A 27250-nucleotide genomic window follows, 5' to 3' on the forward strand; every position below is an offset into this window, starting at 1 on the left:
AATACAAATAATGAATCAAAATAAAATGCAATATGAATGCTTCCCGGAGTTCAGTTTTAAAAGCAAAGGAAGGAATATTTGAGCATGTACACCATCCTCATGTTTTTCTCATGACAGGTTTATTTATAACTGTACAGCTTGCTAGTAAATTACACAAACATTTCATCTAATAACAATGATGGCCAGCACACAGCACTCCCACAGTTGCCCTGGGACTACACCTCCCAGAATGCCCTACTCCTCTTTGGTTGCTAGGTGTTGACACACATCATTCTTGCCAGAGTACTTCCGCCATCCTGTGGTGCTTTGGCGATTGTCTTCCCCCCGCAACATCCAGACAGACATCCGTTCCGGGGGAGGAATTAATGCGTCCGGCGCAAAGGATCCTGGGAGTCCACAGGCTCTAGTTCTCTGGCCAAGATGTCTGACATGGAGGATGACTTCATGTGCGACGATGAGGAAGATTATGACCTGGTAGGGGTAGGATGCGGGCTGTGTTGGGGGTTTTTGTTGGGCGGGGGGTGGATTTGCTGTGTACGTAGTTGTAGGGGAGGAAGGGGGACAGTGTTGGCGGGACACTGACCTGTCTCCTTCCTCCGGTTGGTTCCTCTCACACTGGTGATGACAGGAGAGACGGCGGGAGGCTGCCGCTGTCCGATCCCCTCCCCCCGGGGGGCAGCGCAGAGGGAGGAGGGAGCCCCCCTGATCTGCCCCCGAGGCCTTCCTGTCAGGAGAGCCAGCCCGGAGTTTGTTTACTTTGTGTGAGCTGTGCCCCTCCTCCACATGTCATACACTGGGCAGACCCCCTCTCCTCTCCCCCAGGAATGATGTGTATTGTACTCTGCTCCAGCCAGGTACCCTACAAGTATGGATGTCCCACACCTGTGGGATCTCTATGGAACCTGACAGTCAATGTAGTAGTTGGTGCTACTACAGTGATTACCACGATCTTCCCCTCTGCACACTGACCACAGGGGGCGCACTCTCACCACCATTCAGAGAACACCTTGTATGTTCTCTATGTATGCAAGGTGTTTTCTGATTGGATGAGGTGGAAAGGAAGGGGCGGTGTCATCACAATCTCCCTTTCATTCTTTTAATTGGGCCTTTATGCCTGGGCTGGGAGTGGGCTGGACATCCGGATCACATGACTGCTGTGATTGGCTTTTGTATGAACTGGAGCCCGTCCCACCAGTGCCCACTTACTGTGCTACTTCTCTTCGGGGAGGGAATCCCGGGGCGACCCCCCCCCCCCCCCCTGCAGGGAGGGAATCCCGGGGCGACCCCCCCCCCCCCCCTGCAGGGAGGGAATCCCGGGGCGACCTCCCCCCCCCCTGCAGGGAGGGAATCCTGGGGCGACCTCCCCCCCCCCCCCTGCAGGGAGGGAATCCTGGGGCGACCTCCCCCCCCCCCCCCTGCAGGGAGGGAATCCTGGGGCGACCTCCCCCCCCCCCCCTGCAGGGAGGGAATCCCGGGGCGACCTCCCCCCCCCCCCCCCTGCAGGGAGGGAATCCTGGGGCGACCCCCCCCCCCCTGCAGGGAGGGAATCCTGGGGCGACCCCCCCCCCCCTGCAGGGAGGGAATCCTGGGGCGACCCCCCCCCCCCCTGCAGGGAGGGAATCCTGGGGCGACCTCCCCCCCCCCCCTGCAGGGAGGGAATCCCGGGGCGACCTCCCCCCCCCTGCAGGGAGGGAATCCCGGGGCGACCTCCCCCCCCCTGCAGGGAGGGAATCCCGGGGCGACCTCCCCCCCCCCCCTGCAGGGAGGGAATCCCGGGGCGACCTCCCCCCCCCCCCCTGCAGGGAGGGAATCCCGGGGCGACCTCCCCCCCCCCCCCTGCAGGGAGGGAATCCCGGGGCGACCTCCCCCCCCCCCCCCTGCAGGGAGGGAATCCCGGGGCGACCTCCCCCCCCCCCCCCTGCAGGGAGGGAATCCCGGGGCGACACCCCCCCCTCTCTACAGGGAGGGAATCCCGGGGCGACACCCCCCCCTCTCTACAGGGAGGGAATCCCGGGGCGACACCCCCCCTCTCTACAGGGAGGGAATCCCGGGCCGCCACCCCCCCCTCTCTACAGGGAGGGAATCCCGGGCCGCCACCCCCCCCTCTCTACAGGGAGGGAATCCCGGGCCGCCACCCCCCCCTCTCTACAGGGAGGGAATCCCGGGCCGCCACCCCCCCCCCCCTCTCTACAGGGAGGGAATCCCGGGCCGCCACCCCCCCCCTCTCTACAGGGAGGGAATCCCGGGCCGCCACCCCCCCCCCTCTCTACAGGGAGGGAATCCCGGGCCGCCACCCCCCCCCCCTCTCTACAGGGAGGGAATCCCGGGCCGCCACCCCCCCTCTCTACAGGGAGGGAATCCCGGGCCGCCACCCCCCCCCCTTCTCTACAGGGAGGGAATCCCGGGCCGCCACCCCCCCCCTCTCTACAGGGAGGGAATCCCGGGCCGCCACCCCCCCCCTCTCTACAGGGAGGGAATCCCGGGCCGCCACCCCCCCCTCTCTACAGGGAGGGAATCCCGGGCCGCCACCCCCCCTCTCTACAGGGAGGGAATCCCGGGCCGCCACCCCCCCCTCTCTACAGGGAGGGAATCCCGGGCCGCCACCCCCCCTCTCTACAGGGAGGGAATCCCGGGCCGCCACCCCCCCTCTCTACAGGGAGGGAATCCCGGGCCGCCACCCCCCCTTCTCTACAGGGAGGGAATCTAGGGCCGCCACCCCCCCTTCTCTACAGGGAGGGAATCTAGGGCCGCCACCCCCCCTTCTCTACAGGGAGGGAATCCTGGGCCGCCACCCCCCCCCTTCTCTACAGGGAGGGAATCCTGGGCCGCCACCCCCCCCTTCTCTACAGGGAGGGAATCCTGGGCCGCCACCCCCCCCTTCTCTACAGGGAGGGAATCCTGGGCCGCCACCCCCCCCTGCAGGGAGGGAATCCCGGGCCGCCACCCCCCCCCTGCAGGGAGGGAATCCCGGGCCGCCACCCCCCCCCCTGCAGGGAGGGAATCCCGGGCCGCCACCCCCCCCCTGCAGGGAGGGAATCCCGGGTGACACCCCCCCCCCCCCCTGCAGGGAAGCAATCCCCGGACGAACCCCTCTAAAGGGACAGGTGCTGTAATCTCTCTCCGCTCTATACAAAATAAAAAAATTGAAGTTTTGCCTTTAGTTACATTTATATTAACCTAGGTGGATGCACAGATCCAATGTATCTGTCCCCCACTGGCTCTGCAGTGAGAACTGAACGATCAAACACCACTGATCGCTCATTACTCCCCTCCACTCTGAGCAGAGAGCTGCAACTGTCAGTCCAAGTCTGTCTTCTGTCCCCTCCAGTGCTCACTGGAGAGCTGGGGTGGGAACGGTTGGCTCAGGCTCTTGGCGGCATGCTGAGAGGTTGAGCCAGCTGCCAGTCCAGGCTTCTGGGTGGATCTCGACCTTTCCCCCGCTTGGAGTGGCTCTGTGATGTCAGCCAACAGAAGGCTTTAGTCCACTCTCCGCTGAAAAGGGATCACAGGAGTGCAGAAAGAACTGCGCTCCCGTGATCTATAAGAGAAATACAGCCAAAATAGCTTTGGCCATACTTCTTCTTTAAACCCAAAAGTAAGCATGTATTCTATTACAGCTTATCAATAATTGGATGTAATGGCTGCATTTGTTTTCTTGCCTTCCTGGCCAGGAAGGGAGAACAAGCTGTCCTGCGGTTGTAGCAGTTGTTGTGCTTGGTTGACACTTGTGTAACCTGCAGTCTTGTGGGTAGGCAGCCGATTCATTTCAATGAGCTGCATCTGCACAGGGAAAGAAGCTGCAGACTTTAAAAAAAAAAAATTCTCTTGATTTGTTTTTTTCAAATGGCACCACCATGTTGTGTAAGGAGCTGTGTATCTGCACACCATTCAGGGTGCCCATGCTGATCCGTGTCCACAGTCAGATGGGCTTACAATAGGCACTTGAGCATCAGAACTGGACCACAGAACAATGGAAGAAGGTGGCCTGGTCTGATAAATCACGTTTTCTTTTACATCATGTGGATGGCCTGGTGGGTGTGCGTCCCTTACCTGGGTACATTATGGGAAGAAGGCCAGCTGGTGGGGGGCAGTGTGATGCTTTGGGCAATCCTCTGCTGGGGAACCTTGGGTACCACCTAGCAGAACATTGCTGCTGACTAAGTACACCCCTTCATGGAAAAAGTATTCTTGGATGGCAGAGGTCTCTTTCAGCAGGATAATGAGCCTGCAACACTGCAGACATGGTTTTGAGGAATACAAATACAAGTTTGCGGTGTTGACTTGGCCTCTAAATTCTCCAGATCTCACTGCAGTTGAGCATCTGTGGAAAGTGCTGGAAAAAAAAAATCCCATCCATGGAGGCCTCACCTTGTAAGTTAGAGGATCTGCTACTGACAGCTTGGTACCAGATACCACAGCATACCTTCAGAGGTCTAGTGGAGTCAATGCCTCAGGGGGTCAGGGCTGTTTAGGCAGCAAATGGGAGACCTATTCGATATTGCCGGGAGTATGGCTTGAATGCCGCACTCCCACAGCTTTGCTCGGTAAATTCTGGTTTCTTGCTGCTGTGTATCTGATCCCTTAGGAGTTACATAGTTATTCTGTATAAATGGGCAGAGAAGGTGGTTTATAGCTCCTCCATGCATTCCATGGCGGGATGTATGACAACTGATGCTGGAACTCCTTCCTTGCTGTTTGTGGTGATGCAGAAAAGGAGAGAGGAAGGTGAAAGCGTAGGCTTCAGGAAGAGCACTCCTACGTTCCTCCATGGAGCTTTGTGTGCACCTATCACACACAGGGTGGATTATTAAAGGCAGACTGTGCACTTTGCAAGTGCAGTTGCTCCAGAGCTTGGTAAATGAGGGGATGCTCTGCCGAATTGCTCCAGAGCTTGGTAAATGAGGGGATGCTCTGCCAAATTCCTTCATCCAATCACATGCCCCTCTTTATCGTTTATTCACTTGGGTTGGTCGGGAGTAGCGGGGATCCTTTCCTCTTTATATTTACTAGCCCTCTGGATTGGTATTGGGATAAGCCTGTACCCCATGTTCAGGGACACAGGGATATGCTTTCACCTCTATTTTGAGCGGCGCCATAAGCAATCAAACATGTTAACTTTCCTGAGCCCACCCCTTTCATTAACCACTTCCTACCCAAGGTACATACCTGTACGTCCTTGGGTTTCACTGGTTATACCGGGATGATGCCTGTACCTACATTAAGGATGAGCTCCGGTGTGTTCGCACACCCTACATGCAGAGCCCGCCAGGAAGTCGGCTCTGCGCTAATCACAAGCAATGTGACATTGTCCCGATGCGCGGCTGCCGAGATCAGGAAATTTCTCACTGCCTGTGATTAGCGCAGCACAGTGCCGACTTCCCACGCCAGAGCTCATCCTTAAACTACAGGCATCATTCTGGCATCATTCTTTTCAGCTGGTGATTGTCTTTCAGGCAGAAGTGATCTGAGTGGCTAATTAGCCACTTGATCACTTCTGCGGGTGGCAGAAGGGGGTCCAAGCCCTCTCCGGGGCTCTCCGGACCCATCGCAAAGGCCATGAGTGATGGGCTGGCAGAGATGGTTGCCCTGCACAGAGAGAGGAAATTGCCTTGTTTTCCTCTCTCTGTAACCCTGGAAACAGGGAGCGGTGAGTAGTTTGTCACTTCCGGTTCCGCCCCTTTGTTTACCTGGCCGTCAGCAGCTTGGGGGCAGAGGAGATATTTGGGGTCTAATAGACCTCAAATCTCTCTATAAAGAGGACCTGTCATGGCCCATGCTGTCACAAGGGATGTTGTTCATCTCTTGTAATGGCAATAAAGTTAGTGTAAAAAATAAATAATGATAAAAAAAATAATTTAAGGCACCCCCTTTGCTTATGCACAAATGCGAACATATACATTACTCCCACACGCACATGTAAACAGTGATTGCACCACACATGAGGTATTGTCACGGACGTCAGATCGAGAGCAATAATTCTATCACCAGACCTCTTGTGTCACCTCTTGTGTCACTTTACACAGGTAACATGTAAAGGTTTTTAAAGCGTCCCCTATGGAGAGTTTTAAGCACCATAGTTTTCCGCCATTCCACGCAATTTTAAAGCGTGACATGTTGGCCATCTATTTACTTGGTGTAACATCTTTTTTCACATTATACAAAAATATTGGGCTAACTTTAATGTGTTTTTTTTTTTTTTTAATTAATGAAAGTGTTTTTTTCCCCCAAAAAAGTGTGTTAGATAAACTGCTGCGCAAATGCCATGTGACATAAAAAAAAATGTAAAAAAAAATTTTTTTTTTTAAAGCGCCCCGTCGCCCCATGCTCGCACGCAAAGGCAAACGCACACTTTGGCCCTGCACACGCGCAAACACACGAATGCCCCACACATATGAGGTATCACCATGAACATGAACTAGCACCAGACCTCCAGTGTAAATATAGAGTGATAACCTTTAAAGGCTTTTTAAATGTTGCCTATGGAGAGTAAAATATGTTGTTTGTTGTCGTTGCGCAGGTTTGGGCAAGTTTAAAGCGTGACATGTTTGTTATCCAAGTACAGCCGTGGCCAAAAGTTTTGAGAGTGACACCAATATTATTAATATTAATTTTCACAAAGTCTGCTGCTTCAGTGTTTTAGATCTTTTGTCAGATGTTACTGTAATAAAGTATAATTACAAGCATTTCATGGGTGTCAAAGGCTTTTCTTGACAATTGCATGAAGTTTATGGAAAGAATCAATATTTGCAGTGTTGACCCTTCTTTTTCAAGACCTCTGCAATTCACCCTGACATGCTGTAAATCAACTTCTAGGCCACATCCTGACTGAGAGCAGCCTATTCTTGCGTCATCAATGTTTGCCGTTGGTCAGAATTTGTGGGTGTTATTTGTTCACCTTGAGAATTGACCACAAGTTCTCAATGGGATTAAGTTCTGGGGAGTTTCCTGGCCATGGACCCAAAATATCCATGTTTTGTTCCCCAAGCCACTTAGTTATCACTTTTGTCTTATAGCGTGGTGCTCCATCATGAGGGGAAAGGCATTATTCCTCACCAAGCTGTTCTTGGATGGTTGGGAGAAGTCGCTCTCAGAGGATGTTTTTGTACCATTCTTTATTCATAGCTATGTTCAAAATTGTGAGTGAAGCCCGCTCCCTTGGCTGAGAAGTAATCCCACACATTGTCTCCGGATACTTTACTGTTGGCACAAGACTGATGGTAGCGCTCACCTTTTCTTCTCTGGACAAGGTTTTTTTCTGAATGGCCCAAACAATCGGAAAGCAGATTCATCGGAAAAAATTACTTGTCCTCAGTCCAATCCCTGTACCTTTTTGAAGAACATCAGTCTGTCTCTGATGGTTTTCCTGGAGAGAAGTGGCTTCTTTGCTTCCCTACCAGGCTATCCTCCAAAAGTCTTCTCCTCACTGTGCGTGCCGATATTCCCACACCTGCCTGCTGCCATTCCTGAGCAAGCTCTGCACTGGTGGTGCCCCAATCCCACAGCTGAATTAACCGTAGGACACAGTCCTGGCGCTTGCTGGACTTTCTGGGGTGCCCTGAAGCCTTCTTCACAATTGCAGTGGAAATTGTTTTTATTTTTATTTTATTTTTAATATATGGGATTAGGTTCACTTTCATGGCAAAGAGGGACTTTGCAATTAATTGCAATTCATCTGATCACTCTTGATAACATTCTGGAGTATATGCAAATTGCTCATAAACACGGAGGCAGCAGACTTTGTGAAAATTTTATATTTCTGCCATTCTCAAAACTTTTGGCAGCGGCTGTAGTATGGATATTCCCATCGCACGCTTTCCTGGATAAGGCTTTAGGAGAAGCGGGTGCTGCAGAAGTTGGAAACATCACAGATCAAATGCACATAATGGCCAGCAAACCACGGATCGTCAGTTACGTTGTTTGGATGTAATTGAAGATCCATGGTGTGCTGGCGAATATGTGCATTTCATGTTGGGTATCTATCTACTCTGCACAGGGTGGATTTGACTTAAATCACTAGTAAAAAGCCTTGATTTAAATCATAATTTTTAAAGAGCCTCCTCCTCTGACCCGCTGTTGACTCACCGACAGTCCCATTCACTTTATGGGACATTTGGTGATGCGGCAGTGACACAACAAGGTGAGAGACGTGGCAGCAGCAGGTGAGTGGATGCCGCTAACAGGCTCTGCCATGCTGGATCTGAAATGACAGGTGCTCTTTAAATGTAAGGACTCCTCATGCTTGCTGGTAGTTAGAATCTTAAATATTTGCGAACAAAATGAAGATTTCCTGTTTAGAATAATAAGCGGTCAGGTTAGTAAATATTCCCAGACTGGATCTCTTTTACGGCCTGCTGAAATTTTGCTCCTCAAGGGATAAAGATCACCAGGTTTATAAGCTGCTTAGAAGGTTTCACTTTAATTTTTACTGCTTGCCCTTGCTCCTCACACTTGGAGCCTGGTACAGATGAATTCTCTTCAAACAATCATACAGTTTGCGTTGTACATAGATTTGCAAAACAATTGGATAAAGGAATATTCCTGACCTTTGTTTTATCTCATGGTTACTGTGAAATTGTGTGAATGCATGGGATGATGGTGTGAAGTTTACTGAGGAGAAACAGGAAGTGAGAAATTCAGACAAAGAAAAAAAAAAAACATTTAGCCCTTGTACACACGGTCGGAGATTCCGACAACCAAATACGTCGGATTTTGTCCGACGGTTTTTGTTCAAAACTGTTGCATACACACGGTCGGACAAAGTTGTCGGAAAATCCGACGTGATGACGTTATTTCGTTACGATAGGACTACGTTCAGGCTAGTAGCCAATGGCTTTGGTGTAGGAATTTGATCTGAGCATGCGTGGCACTTTGTCCGATCGGAATTCTCTACACATGATCGGAGTATGTCCGATCGGAGCATTTTGTCAGAAAATATTTCCGGTAAGTTGGAAAAGTTGGTCCGACGGATATTCCGACGGAAACAGTCCGATGCATACCACACACAGTCGGAATATCCGACAAAACGCTCCGATTGGACACATTCCGACGGAATCTCCGACCGTGTGTACAAGGGCTTAGAAGGGAAATCGAAGGAAAAGGTAAGTGAACCAACAATGCACTAGCTTAAAGGAACCTATTTAGAAAATAAAAAAACAAAGCTTTACAACCCCTTTTAAAGTGGTTGTAAACCCTTACAACCAACTTTGACCTACAGGTAAGCCTAGATTAAGGTTTACCTGTAGGTCCAAGAAATATCTCATAAACCTATACGGTTTAGGAGATATTTGCCTGAAGACAGCCACCGCTGTCTACGGCGCATGCGCCGTAGACATCGGTGCGCACTGGGGCAGGCCGCAGATCGCGCCGATATGCCGCGAGCGTCGGCACGCGCGGGAGTGACATCATCGCTGCTCCGGCGAATCACAGCGCCGGAGCCACGAGACCCGGAAGTCGCTCCAGGATCCATGGCAGCGGCAAGGAGGAAGACGGAGGACCGCTTGGGGGCTTCGTTCTCAGGTAAGTTATTCATAATGAGCTAGTATGCTATGCATACTAGCTCATTATGTCTTTGTCTTGCAGGTTTTTTTTTTTTCAGGATTTTTTAAAAAGGGTTTACAACCACTTTAATGTATCTTAAATAAAAAAACTATCTTTAGATATCTTTCATAAAAAATTTACTTTTTTTTTCATAGATTTTTTTTTAATCCACTCTGATTTCAGCATAACATCATCTTTTATATTTTACCAAACAATTTGGCATTATATTTTGTTTTTGTGCAATAAAGTGTATTTTTTCTCAAAAATTGCATTTTAAAACCTTCTGAGCAAATACCGCCGCGTAACATAACAAATTGCAACACCCAACAATTTATTCTCTAGGGCCTCTGTTAAAAAAAAAAAAAAAAAAAAAAATTATATATATGTATATATAAAATATATATAGTGTGTGTGTGTGTGTGTGTGTGTGTAATTTTCCAGCAAAAAAAAAAAAATACAGATTTATACACAGAAAAGCCTGGTCTATATAGCTCCTTCCAAGGGCCAGCTCACCACTTGCATCATGTCTGAGGACTCTTGAGATAAAGAAGAACTGAAGAAGGGTTCTGTGATGTTTTCAGGAAGCGCCCGGCCAGTCCCCCCCCCAGCAGCCATGATCTGCCTGCATTGCATAGTGAAGCACAGAGATCCAGTGGTGATATCACTGGATCTAAAATAAGCTATGTAATTAAAACAGGAATGTTTTATTTGAAAATGTCATAAGAATGTGGATGAGGGGGGAGAAAGGAACCAGATAAAGGCAAAAATATAGATTTAACTTCAGCTTGCATGAATCGTGTAATATGCCTTGGTAACATCGTTGGTGGTGCAGTGCATTCCTCGTGATGAGGACACTTACTGGCACATGTGAACAGTCAGCCATGTGTCTTTTATTTTTAGATGGTATGATTGATGCCCCAAACCTGACACACACCAGGCAGATAAATCCTCAGGATCTTATCCCATTGCCCAGACACCCTCGCTTCTCTTCTTCTCCTCTCTTCCCAAGACAATCGCTGCTCCTCTCTCATCTGCCCGGACCATTTTCTGTCTTTTTACATGAAACTGAATTATGATTGAACTTTAGCAAAGCTGCAAAATTTCCTGTATAGTATTAAACTCAGGAAGGCTGCTATAAACCTACCAATTAATGCAGTTTTCTGTTCTCCTGTGCTGACTGGGTGGATGCTGTATCTGTCCCCCGCCGCCTCTCCACTGAGAACGGAGTCACTGAATACCACCGATGGCTTGGTTCTCTTCTCCTCCCGGAGCAGAGAGCTGCTGCCTGTCAATTAGCAGCTCTCCTGCTCTGCTCCTCCATGCTCATTGGAGCACAGAGCTGTGGAGAGGTGGGAAGCGGCCATCTCAGCAGCTCGCTGAGCGACCGAGACAGCCGTCAGTCCAGGCAGTTGGTGGATTCAGACTTCCGAAGTCAGGATGACGCGGTGACTGGACTGATCCTGAAAACATCAGCGGAGAGCGGACTTCAGACCGCTCTCTGCTGAAAACGGGTCACAGGAGTAAAAACCAAATTGCACTCCTGTGACCCAGAGAAGTACAGCCTAACCAGCTCAGGCTGGACTTATCTTTTTAAGATAAAAAGCCTTCTGTGTGCAGCAGCGCCCCTAACACTTACATGAGGTCCCTCTCGTTCCCTCTCTGTCCAGCAATGTCCATGAGATTCTCAGCCATCCGAGATTATCCCTCCTGGTTGCCTGAGACACAGCAATGGCACCATTGGCTCCCGCTACTGTCACTCAGCTAGCCAATCAGGAGAGAGAGGGCGCGGCTCCGTGCCTGAATGGACACAGGGAGCTGTCACTTGGCTCGTGTGCCCCATAGCAAGGCGCTTGCTGTGGGGGCACGCAAAAGGAGGGAGGGTCCAGGAGAGCAGAAGAGGGATACAAGGGGCCTAAGTATGACATGTTTGTTATTTTTATAGGGAAAAAATTAGACTTTACAATCACTTTAAGACTTAATGTCGAGTGGCATTGGCCCATCTCAGTAAGAAACCGGCCAGCATTCAGCCCATGTGCACTGCAGCCATCCGTTCGGCTGACTTCTGTCGAAGGGGCATAACCGAAAAAGGTCTGCCGATCAGGTCCCGATCAGCGCTCTCAGCCAATGGCTGAGAGCGCTGACCAGAGTGTTTTGGTGGGCGGGACCTTCCCACTGTCAGAGCACAATAGCACAGCAGAGGCTCCTGAGCTGTCAGTGTGTACGAGGCTTAAAGGAGTTGTAAAGTCTTGTGGCTTTTCACCTTAACCACTTTCAGACCGGACCATTTTGCTGGTAAATGACCAGAGGTCTTTTTACACTTTGGCACTGCGCTGCTTTAACTGGTAATTGCGCGGTCATGCAATGTTGTACCCAAACAAAATTTGCGTCCTTTTCTTCCCACAAATAGAGCTTTCTTTTGATGGTATTTGATTGCCTCTGCGATTTTTATTTTTTGCGATATAAACGTAAAAAGACCGCAAATTTTGAAAAAAAATGATATTTTCTACTTTTTGTTATTAGAAAAATCCAATAAACTCAATTTTAGTCATACATTTAGGCCAAAATGTATTCAGCCACATGTCTTTGGTAAAAAAAAAGTCAATAATTGTATATTTATTGGTTTGCGCAAAAGTTGTCACATCTACAAACTAAGGTACGTTTTCTGGAATTTACGCAGCTTTTAGTTTACGACTGCCTATCTCATTTCTTGAGGTGCTAAAATGGCAGGGCAGTACAAAACCCCCCCAAATGACCCCATTTTGGAAAGTAGACCCCCTAAGGAAATTGATAAGAGGCATGTTGAGCCCATTGAATATTTTATTTTTTTGCCTCAAGCGATTGAATAATGACAAAAAAAAAATTTTTTTTTTTTTTTTACACAAAGTTGTCACTAAATGATATATTGCTCACACATGCTATGGGCGTATGTGAAATGACACCCCAAAATAAATTCTGCTGCTTCTCCTGAGTACGGGGATACCACATATGTGGGACTTTTTGGGAGCCTAGCCGCGTACGGGGCCCCGAAAACCAAGCACCGCCTTCAGGCTTTCTAAGGGCGTAAATTTTTGAGTTCACTTCTCACTACCTATTACAGTTTTGAAGGCCATAAAATGCCAAGATGGCACAAAACCCCCACAAATGACCCCATTTTAGAAAGTAGACACCCCAAGCTATTTGCTGAGAGGCATGTTGAGTTCATGGAATATTTTATATTTTGCCACAAGTTGCGGGAAAATTACAAACTTTTTTTTTTTTTTTTTTTTTTTCACAAAGTTGTCACTAAATGATATATTGCTCACACATGCCATGGGCATATGTGAAATGACACCCCAAAATAAATTCTGCTGCTTCTCCTGAGTACGGGGATACCACATATGTGGGACTTTTTGGGAGCCTAGCCGCGTACGGGGCCCCGAAAACCAAGCACCGCCTTCAGGCTTTCTAAGGGCGTAAATATTTGACTTCACTCCTCACTACCTATTACAGTTTTGAAGGCCATAAAATGCCAAGATGGCACAAAACCCCCACAAATGACCCCATTTTAGAAAGTAGACACCCCAAGCTATTTGCTGAGAGGCATGTTGAGTCCATGGAATATTTTATATTTTGCCACAAGTTGCGGGAAAATTACAAACTTTTTTTTTTTTTTTTTTTTTTTCACAAAGTTGTCACTAAATGATATATTGCTCACGCATGCCATGGGCATATGTGAAATGACACCCCAAAATAAATTCTGCTGCTTCTCCTGAGTACGGGGATACCACATATGTGGGACTTTTTGGGAGCCTAGCCGCGTACGGGGCCCCGAAAACCAAGCACCGCCTTCAGGCTTTCTAAGGGCGTTACAGTTTTGAAGGCCATAAAATGCCAAGATGGCACAAACCCCCCCCAAATGACCCCATTTTGGAAAGTAGACACCCCTAAATTTAGGGGTACACTAGTGAGACTAGGTAATAAATGGCGGGTGCCCTGAAACTATAAAAAAATAACTAACCAACCAGCGTCACCTGTAACAGTTATATGGTGATCACTGGTGAAAGGGTTAACTAGGGGGCAATCAGGGGGCTTTATGCGGTAGTATATGGGGGTCCCTGGCGCTATAAAAAGCTGCGGCGAACCTAAATACCTACTTGCCTAACTAGCGTCACCTGTGACACTAATACAGCGATCAGAAAAACGATCGCTTATTAGGCTGGGTTCACACTGGAGCGATGCGGGAACGCCACGAATGCGCGGCGGGTTCCCGCATCGCATGCCTCCCGGCGGCAGTTCACACTGCCCTATGCGAACTGCTGGGAGTGTCAGTGAAATGTTACTGACACCCCCAGATCAGTTCGCATATCGCAGTGCGATCTGCAAACTCGGATCGCATGGTGTGAACACCCATGCGATCCGATTCTGCTGCGGGCCAAAAAAAGGGTCCCGTGCGAATTTGCGGCGGGTGCGGCGGGTGTGGCGGGTGCGGCGAATGGCTGAACTCGAATCGCACAGAGATCGGATGTGATTTGCACTGCAGTGCGAATCACATCCGTTCTCAAACCGCTGCAATCTGAACCCAGCCTTAGTGACACTGGCGACGGGGGGTGATCACGGGGTTAAACCTTTATTGGGGGGGTTAGGGGGGTACCTTAGAACTAAAGGGGGCTAACCCTAACTGCCCTAACAGTTATTAGTCACAAATGACACCCGCCGGGTGATCAGGGGGTTAAACCTTTATTAGGTAATAAATGGCGGGTGCCCTGAAACTATAAAAAAATAACTAACCAACCAGCGTCACCTGTAACAGTTATATGGTGATCACTGGTGAAAGGGTTAACTAGGGGGCAATCAGGGGGCTTTATGCGGTAGTATATGGGGGTCCCTGGCGCTATAAAAAGCTGCGGCGAACCTAAATACCTACCTGCCTAACTAGCGTCACCTGGGACACTAATACGGCGATCAGAAAAATGATCGCTTATTAGGCTGGGTTCACACTGGAGCGATGCGGAAACGCCGCGAATCCGCGGCGGGTTCCCGCATCGCATGCCTCCCGGCGGCAGTTCACACTGCCCTATGCGAACTGCTGGGAGTGTCAGTGAAATGTTACTGACACCCCCAGATCAGTTCGCATATCGCAGTGCGATCTGCAAACTCGGATCGCATGGTGTGAACACCCATGCGATCCGATTCTGCTGCGGGCCAAAAAAAGGGTCCCGTGCGAATTTGCGGCGGGTGCGGCGGGTGTGGCGGGTGCGGCGGGTGCGGCGAATGGCTGAACTCGAATCGCACAGAGATCGGATGTGATTTGCACTGCAGTGCGGTGCGAATCACATTCGTTCTCATAAACCGCTGCAATGTGAACCCAGCCTTAGTGACACTGGCGACGGGGGGTGATCACGGGGTTAAACCTTTATTGGGGGGGTTAGGGGGGTACATTAGAACTAAAGGGGGCTAACTCTAACTGCCCTAACAGTTATTACAGTCACAAATGACACCAATGCAAAAAAAAAAAAAAAAAAAAAAAAAATGACATTGGTGTCACTGTGACTGGGGGGCAGGGGTAATTGGGGGGGTGATCGGGGGGTAAAGGGGGGGTGTGAGTGTGCCTGGCATGTTCTACTGTGTGTGGGATGTGTTGGTGCAACTCACTGATCCGCTCTCCTCCGTGTCGGAACGAAAAATACCGACACGGAGGAGAGAATACATCACTTCCTCTCCTGTGTTTACATTACAGGAGAGGAAGTGATGTCACCGGGGATTTCTATTCGTCGGGAGCGATCGCGAGGGGGTGGCCATGAATGAATGGCCGTCCCCTCGTCCGGGATCGCTCCCGAACGAAAACCGACCGCCGCAGGCACCGGGCGGGGGCCCGATCGGGCCCCCGACCCGCGGGAGGCAAATCACGTACATGTACGTGCTTATGCCTGCCCGTGCCATTCTGCCGACGTACATCGGCGTTAGGCGGTCGGCAAGTGGTTAATGCATTCTTAAAGAGGAAGTAAACCCTGATGAGTTTACTTCCTCTTTTTTTCCCTGCAAAGGTAAAGCATAATGGACTACTCTGCATCGCATAGTAGCTCATTATGTGTCACTTACCTGACACAGGAGCCAGCGAAGTCGCCGCTGATCCCTGTAGTCCGCCGCATCCATGTTGCTGGTGGCGTCTCGCAGCTCCGACGAATCACAGCGGCGAAGCCGCGATGACGTCACTCCCGCGCATGCGCACGGGAGTCGACAAATTAGGCAAATCCATTCATGGATTTGCCGCATTTAGTGCGCCTGCGCGCCGCTGTCTACGGCGCATGCGCCGTAGACAGCGGTGCCCATTTTCGGGCAAATATCTCCTAAACCATATAGGTTTAGGAGATATTGCTTGGACCTACAGGTAAGCCTTAATCTAGGCTTACCTGTAGGTCCAAGTTGTTTGGAAGGGTTTACTTCCTCTTTAAAGCCCCATACACACTATCAGATTTTCTGCTGATTTTTTTTTTTTTTCCATCAGATTTACCAAAACTATATAATATGAGGTCAAACCTTAGGGGTTTCAATGTGTATGAAATCAGGCAGGCCCTTGTACTATATGGTTTTAGTAAATCTGAAGGAAAAAATCGGCAGACAATCTTATAGTGTGTATGGGGCTTTACAATGACTTTAAAGCTGTGAAGGGCAGGCACGGCCCACTCAGATTCCTGCAACAGTAAATGCAAGTCTGAAAAGGAGACAGTCTGCAGTCTCCAATAAAGTTTCTTGTTGATGGTACCAGTGGTGTTCGGCCCTCCTCTTTAACTGGCATAGAATTGTATCTCTCTCATAATAATTATAAGCAGCCAATGGCTGCACTGCTATCAATCTATCCAATCAAAACCCAAGAGCTGGAGCTACTGAGCTCGTCTCCGTCACTGGAAAGATCAGGTTCAGGTAAGTAAAAGGGGGGCGCTCTGGGTGGGGGCGGCTGCATCTTAGGAGGTTTTTCACCTTAATGGATAGAATGCAAACCTCGAGTGTTTACAACCCCTTTTAAGGTCCAATATTTTTAAAAAAGAAAGGAGGGGACAGCAGCTGTTTCCCACATTTCATAAAACAGTTCTGTACACATACAATACACACACTCTCTGCCTTGAAAATGTATTCGTACCCCTTGACATTTTCCACATTTTTTCACAGACGCTCTCCATCCAATCTGACCGCTTGAGATATTTTGCTAAGAAGAATGGGCAAAAATGTCCCTCTCTAGATGTGCAAAGCTGGTAGAGACATCCCCAAAAAGACTTGTGTAGATTTGCAGCTGTAATTGCAGTGAAAGGTGGTTTTACAAAGTATCAACTCGGGGGGCTGAATACAAATTCATGCCACACTTTTCACATATTTATTTGTAAAAAATGTTGAAAACCATTTATCGTTTTCCTTCCACTTCACAATTACGTGCTTGTCGATTACATAAAATCCCAATAAAATACATTTACGTTTTTGGTTGTAACATGACAAAATATGGAAAATATCAAGGGCTATGAATACTTTTTCAAGGCGCTGTATATGCCTCTCTGTATAATGCTCAGACCTTGATTTATGCTATAGAAATATACCATTCGTGTTGATGTATTTGTTTGACATATATCTGGTTCTGGTCACACATGTTCATTTAAAACAATGTATATTTACTAACAAATGTCCATGAGTTTTTGAATTGTTATTTATTTATATTGATTGTATCTGTCTTTCTGTAGCTACATATGCTTCATAGCTCCTGAAGAAGCTGAAAAGCGAAACATGTCGCGCAACAAGCATTACGATTGATATAGTAGCTATTCTGTGTGTATTGTATATGTATATAACTTTTTTATGTGGGCAACAGCTGCTTTCCCCTTGTTTTTTTTTTTTTTTTTTAATTGGACCTTAATAAGGATCTTTTTATAAAATATTGTGTATTTGGGGAACCATAAAAATCCCTTCTCCTCCTATTTGTTTTAAAAATTCTATTTTTGGCATGAAGGTGCCTATGACTTTAGGTGACAAATCCATAGTATAATTATAAGCAGATGTTTAGAGCTCCCCACCCTCCTTACATCTCAGTGCACCCCCCCCCCCCCTTATCTTGTGCTGCTACTGGGAAGAAGCTGGGGATTGAGCTGGGAGGCAGAAAGTGCAGGGTCTGGAGGAGGGCTGGATTCAGCTGTGGAGGTGAAGATGAGGGATTGCTGCAGCTGCACAGCAGGGCATGGGATCTGTAGGAGGAGTACTGTCCTCTCTGCTGCCGACTGCTCAGATAAGGGAGGGGGTCAGAGACGAGCCTTTCTGCAGCTGCATTGAAAGAGGTAGGATCCGGCGGAGGAGTTCTGTCATCCTCTCTGCTGACGACTGCTGAGACAAGGTGGAGGCGGAGACCAGGGGAGTGCCTCAGCTGCTGGAGCGTTGCGAGGACCACATGAAATGGCTCGGACAGTCGGATTTGACCCGTGAACTAAGGGCAAAACTTTTTTTTTCTCTTGTTTTGGATAGAGAAACCTGTTGGGGAGATTTGCCCTGTTTACTGTTGTTATTATTGAAAGTCAAAAAAAGCCCAAATTTTGGGTTGTCCCCAGAAGAGTAAAAGAGGGAAGATCTTCCAAAGGAGACCTCATTTTTGGTGACAACCAGGGATTCCCTCACTTTGGATTTCCCCTCACTTCCTGTTTTCAATAGGAAAATAAATGATAATTGAAACATTATAAATTAAAGTTGCACTGAAATATTCATGGATATAGATAAGCTTCAACAATTAACTTTTCTTATTATTTTTTTTCCATTAAATCTATTATTGGGTGTTATATCTGCATAAATATATATCTTGATCCTGCCAGAAATCCTGTGAACTGATGACTTCCTGTGTTCTCTGCCTGTGCTGCACTCTTAGTTACATTATTTGCTAGCTGTGTGCATTTCAGAACCCCCACCCCCCCCCCCCCCCCCAAGTCATGGTGCCAACCACTGGCCCGTGACATCCTGCTCTGGGATAGTGGGTTGGCAAGCCCAGGTGGCGGGTTCCTGACCCGCCATCCCAGAGCATCAGTCTTCTGAATGGTGCTGGCAACAGGGGAAGCATGGCTGTGGAGGCAGAACCATATAAGTCAATGCTTCCTGTATAGTGCCAGCTCCTATCACAGTAGGAGTGATACCAATTGCACTCCACCTGGGGCAGCAACAGCCAGCAATACCTGTAGTATTCCTGAATGGAAGAATATTATCAAAGGTCAGTTTATATTATAAACTCGCAGTGTATATATGGGCATATCTCTTCTGCAGTGGTCTGGGCTTCTTTTAAACAGATCTGCAGGTGCACCTGCGTGTTTCCTGCACTGAGCCATAGACTTCTGTTATTGTCTGCGGGTTTGGTGTGCTTTCAGAAAGTGCAGCTAACTCGCAGGTTTGAAAGCGGCCTTAGGCCCCTTTCACACAATTGGTCCGATCAGATCCATCTGTCCGTTTTCAGTCCCTTTTTTTCACCTCCTTTGGAGCCTCCCCCCCCCCCCTTAAACCACTGCATGTGGAAGGGAATTCCACATCCTAACAGCTCTTACAGTAAAGAACCCTCTACGCAGTTTAAGGTTAAACCTCTTTTCTTCTAATTTTAGTGAAATGGCTGCGTGTCTTATTAAATTGCTTTACGTGCCTCCGTCATCCTCGGCTCTCCCCATTACACCCCCCCCCCCCCCCGCCTGTCAGCTAGTCTGTGCCACTATTCTACCAACCCCTTCCCTTCCTGCCGTTATCATAACTGTACTACAAACAGCCTATCCCCTCTGTTAGCTATCATCATCTATCCCAGTGTCTGTACTGCAAAAAAAAAATGGAAGATTATACCTTATATCAGAGCATCTCGCGAGGCTCACGTGACCCTTGGTTCTCTCTTCTCTCCTCCTCCCCAGAGGAGAGACCCAAGGAGTCAAGTGAGCCTCGGGAGATGCTCTGATATAAGGTATAATCTGCTTTTTTTGCAGGAGCAGCAGCAGAAGAAATGCTGGGATAGATAATGATAGGTAACAGAGGGGTGGGCTGTTTGTAGTACAGTGGCTTGACAACCACTTTAAGGAAAAGGTTTGAGTGCAGTTGTTCTTTAATAACAATGTTTATAATGTTAAAAGGGAAGTATGGACAAAGCTTGGCCATACTTCTTTTGTGGGTTACAGGAGTGTACTTACTTTTTCTCTCCTGTAATCCAAAGTCAGCTGACAGGGGACTATTTGCTGCTATCAGTTAACGTGGCAAAGCCACTCCAGGCTCTGGAAGGATCCCAACAATATTGTCAGATTCCACCCAGCAGCCTGGATGACAGCTGGCTCTGCCTCGCAGCACACAGCTGGAAGTCAAAGCCAGTTTTACCCGCCCCTTTTGCAGCCCAGTGCTCCAGTGAGCACCGGAGGAGCAGAGAGCAGTGAATGAATCACTGCCCTCCCCTCTGAGGAGTGGTCATGTGATCTCAGCCTTAGAGCTGATGTGGGACTCCTTTTAAGTCATGTACATTATACATTGTAGATATTCTGCATAGTGCTCTAACTTTTCACATAATGTATATCCATGTTTGTTTTAAATGTTCAACATTTGTCCTTTTCTGTACATAGGAATACTCAGAAGATAGTAACTCTGAACCCAACGTTGATCTGGAAAACCAGTACTACAACTCCAAAGCATTGAAGGAAGATGACCCCAAGGCAGCTCTCAGCAGTTTCCAGAAGGTAGGAGATGTCGTCTTCTCTTAATTACTGAATATTAGCAAATTGTTTTTGAGAGATTGATAAAAAATATTTTCCTTTCTATAACTCTGTAAGACTTCATTCACGTGTGCTACAAGGGGGGTGGTAAAACCCAGGTCTTTTGAGCTGTAGTCTTACACTTCGCCTGGGCATGCAGCCGTTCAGGGCTGTATGTATGCAGCGTCCTTGAAGTGGATGTAAACCCTCACATTATACCCAGTGAAGTGAACATCCTCAGATTATACACAGAGCTGAAACAAATCTCCCCACATACGTTTTACTTGTATATCTGCTGTCTTCAGCTTTCTACACTCTTTGGAATGTGCAGCTCGTGTTATAAATCTTGTTGCCTCATTCAGCAGTGGGTGCAGAGTCTGGGCATACACTGTGTGAAAGCTGATTGGTGGAAAGGCACACCAGACCCCCCCCCCCCCCACGCGCGCGCACACACACACAGGCAGAGCAATGAAGAAACATGCAGAGCTGTGCTGTGAATAGACCAGCTCTCTGCTTATCTACCTCTAAGCTCCCTCCCAGCACAAATTTTCAGCTACTGTTATTGGATGTGTCTGGAGAACTTGTCAGCACTTAGTTTTAGAGAGAGATAAGTAACACTACAGATATATGTGCTTCGGTCAAATTACATCAATGGGGTTTACAACCACTTTAATAAGATAAATATAATCCGTGCGCTAATATAAAAACTAAATATCACACATATCCACACTATTCCTGTGTGATGATTCTGTGTATATCCGGATAATAAATAGATAAATATTAATATCCGTGTAAATAAATTAATATAAATTCAAATAAATTAATTATAAATTGATAAATTCCGTGTATATAGATTAAATAAATTCCATTTGTATACCTTTTTTATATAATCATCTGCACCAGATATGCATAATAAAAAATTCAAAGATATAATAAATTGCACCTCTCATTAACTATAACTTCGATCAAGGGACTCCCAGATATTAAAGACCACAAAAATCAAGATAAATATGTCGGTGTTTAACACTCCATCCCATATAAATTGTCTAGGCTGGGAAAGCTATCAATACTGTCCCGCTATTCCGCGTGTGCTGCTTCAATCTTGATCCATAATCCTTTGACTCTCATTCACCATAAGAAAGGTAAAACAGAAAATAGTATAAAATATTATAATAAAATAATAATAAAAAAAAAATGTGTGTGTGTGTGTGTGTGTGTGTGTGTATATATGTATGTATGTGTATGAAATCGGCTATGTATGCATATAACTCCTACACTCACATAAACAAATTTTATAATTCATTTATTTTAATTTATATAAATTTATTTACACGGATATTAATATTTATTATCTGGATGTACACAGAATCGGCACACAGGAATAGTGGGGATGTGTGTGATATTTAGTTTTTATATTGGCGCACTGATTATATTTATCTTATTGCAATTTATATAGGTGAGAGATCACTGGCATTGGTGCAGCTTTTATTTTATTTTATTGGATTCACATTATTTTTAGGAGTTTTTTTTTCACCGCACCAGCGCTTGAGTATTTTTAGTACAACCAATTTAATACTGTTCTTCGTGGCTGCAGCAAAAATGAAACAGCATGTCACATCCAGTGAGCATTATGGCCACTGTATGTGACCAATGCGGGTCTATGGGGCCACAGCATGGCTGCATGAAATGCACACCATTGGGGCACAGTAGGGTGACATTTACAGGGTTAAACTGGGCGCCTCCTCAACGACTGTCAAATGCCCCTTCTCTTTTTTTTATTTTTATTTTTTTTAAACTTTCTTTTAATTAAAAGGAAAAGTAGAAAAGAGAAGCACATACAATGGCAGAGTACAGCAGGACTAAACAGCCAAAAAAGTAAAGTTCTATACGCACAAAGGCAATAGATATGATACAACAGATCCAAGAGATGTCCAAAATAAAATGATCAAGGTCATTCCAGGACAAAATAAGGATACGTGGATTGCTCTTTAGAGGGCACTGCAACATGTAAAAGAAGTTTCCCCTCACTTCCTACATTGGAAATTTTGAGGGGGGGAGAAGAGCATATCTTCCCCTTTTGTTAGGTATTCATTATTGTAGGGCGCATGGTGTTTGTGGCACTGGTATAACGGAGGGGAGAGAAAACTATTTATATTGGTTAATTTTAAGTTATTTATATAAATAATATTAATTGATGTGTAGACTGCGCAGGGTAACAGAGAGATATATAACCATTCTTTATCCTTTTTAAGTTATTTTGCCAAGGTGGGGGGTGAATACTTTTGCAAGGCACTGTATGTGAAGGGCAAATGCTTGCAGTCAAAGGAATGTGTTCTTAAACACACAATGTATAATTGGTGTGAATAGGCTGTTAATAACAAACGGTGGATGTGATGTTTGCTGAACACATCTATCCTAGCCACTGATTACTATCGTTTAACAGTGTGAACCTGACAAAGAATGGTGCTTTATCTTCTAAATCCATCTGTCTGGGTTTTGGTCTATATGCTCTGCAGGATGAGCAAGCACTCTGTGGCTTCCTGATGTATAATGCAGTCTATTAGAGGGTAAAGCCTAGTACACTTGATCAGAAAATTGTAGCCAAAAATACTGCTTTTGAAAGTGATCGCACGATAATCTGATGGTACACAGCTTTCAAGAGCTGATCAGGACAGCTTGTGCGAAATGTATCCAATGGGACCAGCAGATAAATTGTTCTCATATAATTGTACGATTTTCGATTAATCAGTACGGTTTTCGTCTGAAAATGCAATACAATACATTACATCGCTTACAAATTTTTATTCTGTCGTACAATAATTTTTGTAACTTTAGTAATCTCTTCATTTTCGATATGGAGACTGGCATTAAAAAAAAAAAAACGGGCAATCGTTCATCCGATATTCTGATTGTGTGTGCCAGGCTTAACCCATACGCCAACTTAGTAGACCAAAGCAGGCCATAAATGGATCATAAATTTGCGGATTCAACCTGCTAGACGGAAGTCAATGGTTGACTTTTTTTTGAACAGGAATATTGGAAAATTTGGAATTCGATCAGTGGCTGCAACTAATTGACAGCAGCTCTGATCAGTGTATACTGACAGCAGAGGGAGTCCTCACTGTCAGAATACAGCAGGGGAGGATTTCTTCATCCTCCTCACTTGTATGGATTGGGGAATCCTATTCATTCCTCCATCTAATCGGAAAAAAACTATCTATGGGCAGCTTTAGTCCCCTAGGGGGATGACAGGTCTTTCTCTGCTTCCTGTGCAGAGCAGAGATGGACCCAGTCCTGTCCTCCTCTATGGGGAGATTGGGTGAAAATGGACCGCTTGTCCGCTTTCACCCGATCATATCTGATCCCATCTCCCAGACGGATGGTGGTTCTATTTTCCATCCGTCTGGGGGATTGGATGGAAAATAGGACCACCATCTATTTGGATTTTGCAGACAGGATCAGATCGGATAGTGATCGGATAGCGGACATGTCACTGTTCACATCCGCCACTCCATAGGGGTGAATGGAGAGTTTGATCAGGTTCGCCCGTGTGAAAGGGCCCTTAGAAAACAAAATGTCCTTTATGTATGGTTTTCTCCATCATTCCATAGCTTGCTTTAGAGTTGATGTTGCGTTAAACTTTGTCCTTCTTTTATCTCTGTTTTTAGGTTTTAGAACTGGAAGGTGAAAAGGGAGAATGGGGATTCAAAGCATTGAAACAGATGATCAAAATAAATTTCAAACTGGTAATACATTTTTTAGCACATCCATTGTATTTTTTGATGGAAAAACCCCAGTTTTGTGACAGGTACATGTGTACTTTAGTGGAAGAACTGTACACTTTTATTATGTGTGTGTGTTTTTTTTACAGGGTAATTATCCTGAAATGATGAACAGATATAAACAGTTGTTAACCTACATCCGCAGTGCTGTCACCCGGAATTACTCTGAGAAATCTATCAACTCGATTCTCGATTACATCTCCACATCGAAGCAGGTCTGGATACCAGTGAGAGAATTTTGCAGTAACAGTCTTTGGCTAAAAGGATTCTCATAGTGGGATTTTTAGATTAAAGCTGCACTCCAGGCAAACGGCTAAATACACGGTTTAAGTAAACTTATGAAAGGGCTTAGCTAAATGGTTTGTAATTCTGTCTCTCCCAACCTTCTGTCAATCCCAAGATTTAAAGCGGTAGTAAACCGCCTAGCTTTTCTTCTTCTTTTTTTTTTTTTTTTTTTTTTTTCTTCTTCTTCTTCTTTTTTTAAACCTGCAAGGTAAAGTTTTTTTAATGTGCTAGAGTGCATCACATACTAGGACATTATGCTAAACTTGCCTTAAAACAAAGTCCTCCAGCATCGCATTGCCACCGCTGATAGGTCATCCATCTTCATCCGGTCTTCCTTCTGGGTTTGCGTCCTTCGACTGCCTGATTGGCCACGACATGTACCTATAGGTAAACCTTCTTATTATAGGCTTACCTATAGGGTAAATATCAACTATGGGAGTTTACTCCCACTTTAAATGGCCCTGCCAAAATGTACAGCCAAGTTGGTGAGCTGACTTTTCTCTATTGCTGTTTAGCATTACTGCTAGGTCCCTTTCTTGTTCCTAGCCTGTGATTGGACAGTGAATGAGCAGTAACAGACTATAGTAGTAATCTCTCTGCTCACAACATTCCTTTTCAGTGCATGTTGATGCAGCACACTAGATTGGCCCTATGTGTTGCTCCTTCCTCTCCTGATCTGACTGTATGAGAGCCTGAGATCAAGTCAAATTCAAATACTTAAATCGTTAACTAGTTAAAGCATTTGTTACCTAAAATTTTTTTTTAAATGGAACCTGTTCCTTTTAAAGCATGTTATACAGCACAGTGCTTGTGCTGTGTAATTTGGCCCCCCTTTATCGCCTGAAATACCTGGCTGATCCTGCCTGGCTATGCCCTCCCCGCTGTAAACTGACCACGGTTTATCACGGCAGCCTAGACAACATGGTGTTTAAGTGCCTCCATCATCTGCAGCCCTTCTGTGCTTCTCTCCCTCCTCCCCTCCCTGCCTGTCTGCTAGTGACAGTGCCAGCCCCCCCCCCACCTTTACTGTTGCTGGAATAACATCTACATCTTTATACTATCCACACTGTCTCCTAATGTCTGCTATACCTGATTTCAGAGCGCCGCTTGGCACTTTATTGACCGGCTGACTCTCTCCTCCTCTCCTCTCAACTGACGTCAGCGGGGAACCTCGGTTTCACCCGCTGCAGCTGTCAAATGGGTAGAGGAGAGAGTCAGCCGGTCACGTGAGCAGTGCTCTGAAATGAGGTGTATACTGCATTTTTTTTTTTATATATAAATCACACAGTTTGGGTAGCTTAACAACCACTTGGCTCCAGAATGTTTGTTTTACCCCCCTTCATGACCGAACTATTTTTTGCTATTCTGTGCTGTGCTTTTAACTGGTAATTGTGCTGTCATGCAACGCTGTCCCCAAGCAAAATGTATGTCCTTTTTTCTTCACACAAATGGAGCTTTCTTTTGGTGGTATTTTGATTACCCCTGGGTTTTTTAATTTTTGTGATTTATAAATGGAAAAAAAAGACTGAATTTTGGAGAGAAAAAAAGATCTTTACTAATTTTTGTTATAAAAAAAAATGTGCATTTAAACTTAATTTTTTTTCCAGAAATTTAGGCCAAAATGTATTCTGCTGCATGTCTTTTGGTAACAAATTTCCCAATAAGCATATGTTAATTGGTACGTGTGAAAGTTTTATAGCGTCTACAAACTATAGTGTAGATATACTGGAATTTATGCACCTTTTACTTTCTGGCTGTCCATCACATTTCTTGAGGTGATAAAATGCAGGGCAGTACAACCCCAAATTACCCCTTTTTGGAAAGTAGAGACACCAAGGAAGTTGCTGAGAGACCTATTGAGCCCATGGAAGATTTTATCTTTTGTCAAAAGTTTTCACTTAAATGATATATTGCTCAAACATGTGTTATGTATATGTCGAATAACACCCCAAAATACATTCAGCTTCTTCTCCTGAGTACGGGGATACCACTTGTGTGAGACTTTTTGGGAGTCTAGCCACGTATGGGTGCTGAAAACGAATCACCGCCTTCAGAATTCCGTGTGTAGTAACGACGGAAGCAGTCCTTGAGGTAGAGCCCAGGTTGGCCAGGACGGGAGGGACAGAAAAAGTGGATGTCTCTTTTTATTCCATGTCTGTCTGCTACAGACACATCTTTTTTTTTTTTTTTGGGGTGACTTTTGGTTCAGAATACCAGAGAGGACATCCAGAAAATGCCTCTCATTCAGCCGGTTCACTTCGTCTGGGAAATTGGGCCACAGGACCTTCTGGATACAAAAGGGCAGTGATCTTTTCCTAAAATTTTAGGAAGGATTCACTCCTTCCTGACGCTTTGTAAAATACAAAAGCATAAAAAATAAATATACAGACACTTTTTTTGTACTAGCATCTGGCTTTATGGAAAACTAAGTACAGTGCCATCATCTGGTCGTTGAAGTTTTCCACGCCCATGTTAGGCTTGTAACTGTGGACTTCTGAACAACACCAGACTCCGTGTTGATGTGGACTGTCCTATCTGCGTGAATGGAAGACCGGGCGAAAACATCACGTTTGTCCTTCAACTTCATTGAAAGCAAATAATATTTTCTCAAGCAGGCTTTCGCCCCCTTTCTCATTCGGGTATTTACCAGCCATTGGGGGAACCTCTGGTGATTAGGTCACGCGGTGCAATGTGAGCCCATTCCAAGATCAGAAGGATGTCTATAAAGTGGCACACTTGTATAAAAGTTGTCAATGTACAAGAGGTACCCTTTACGGAACATCGAGACACCGAGTCCCAAACTATTTTGCTAATGCTCCCTGTGTAGTTTGGGCATCGGGGGGCTCCACGTGACTATCTCTTCCCTCCATAAATCCAAAAATTACATATATAGCCTGTTTCCCTTTCACAGAGCTTAAGAATTTTGACCCCAGATCGGTC

At 46.3% G+C, this 27250-nt stretch overlaps 1 protein-coding gene across 5 annotated transcripts in view; it reads left to right on the forward strand.

The window, feature by feature from the left end:
• The first annotated feature begins 311 nt into the window (after positions 1-311).
• COPS2 (COP9 signalosome subunit 2) overlaps positions 312-27250 on the forward strand; it is a 71010-nt gene continuing 44071 nt past the window's right edge. For 2 of the 5 annotated variants that reach the window (XM_077472052.1, XM_077472054.1), the window contains exons 1-4: positions 348-480; positions 20115-20228; positions 23912-23989; positions 24115-24240. In XM_077472052.1, coding sequence (XP_077328178.1) covers positions 421-480; positions 20115-20228; positions 23912-23989; positions 24115-24240 — 378 coding nt within the window. In that variant the 5' untranslated portion in view covers positions 348-420. Of the gene's footprint in view, positions 481-20114; positions 20229-23911; positions 23990-24114; positions 24253-27250 lie in introns of all 5 variants that reach the window. The other 3 variants (XM_077472051.1, XM_077472050.1, XM_077472053.1) reach the window with 3 other exon arrangements.

Source organism: Lithobates pipiens, unplaced genomic scaffold (assembly GCF_037356315.1).
Source record: "Lithobates pipiens isolate NorthernLeopardFrog02 unplaced genomic scaffold, aLitPip1_a1.2 Scaffold_8, whole genome shotgun sequence".
NCBI classification, from domain to species: domain Eukaryota; kingdom Metazoa; phylum Chordata; class Amphibia; order Anura; family Ranidae; genus Lithobates; species Lithobates pipiens.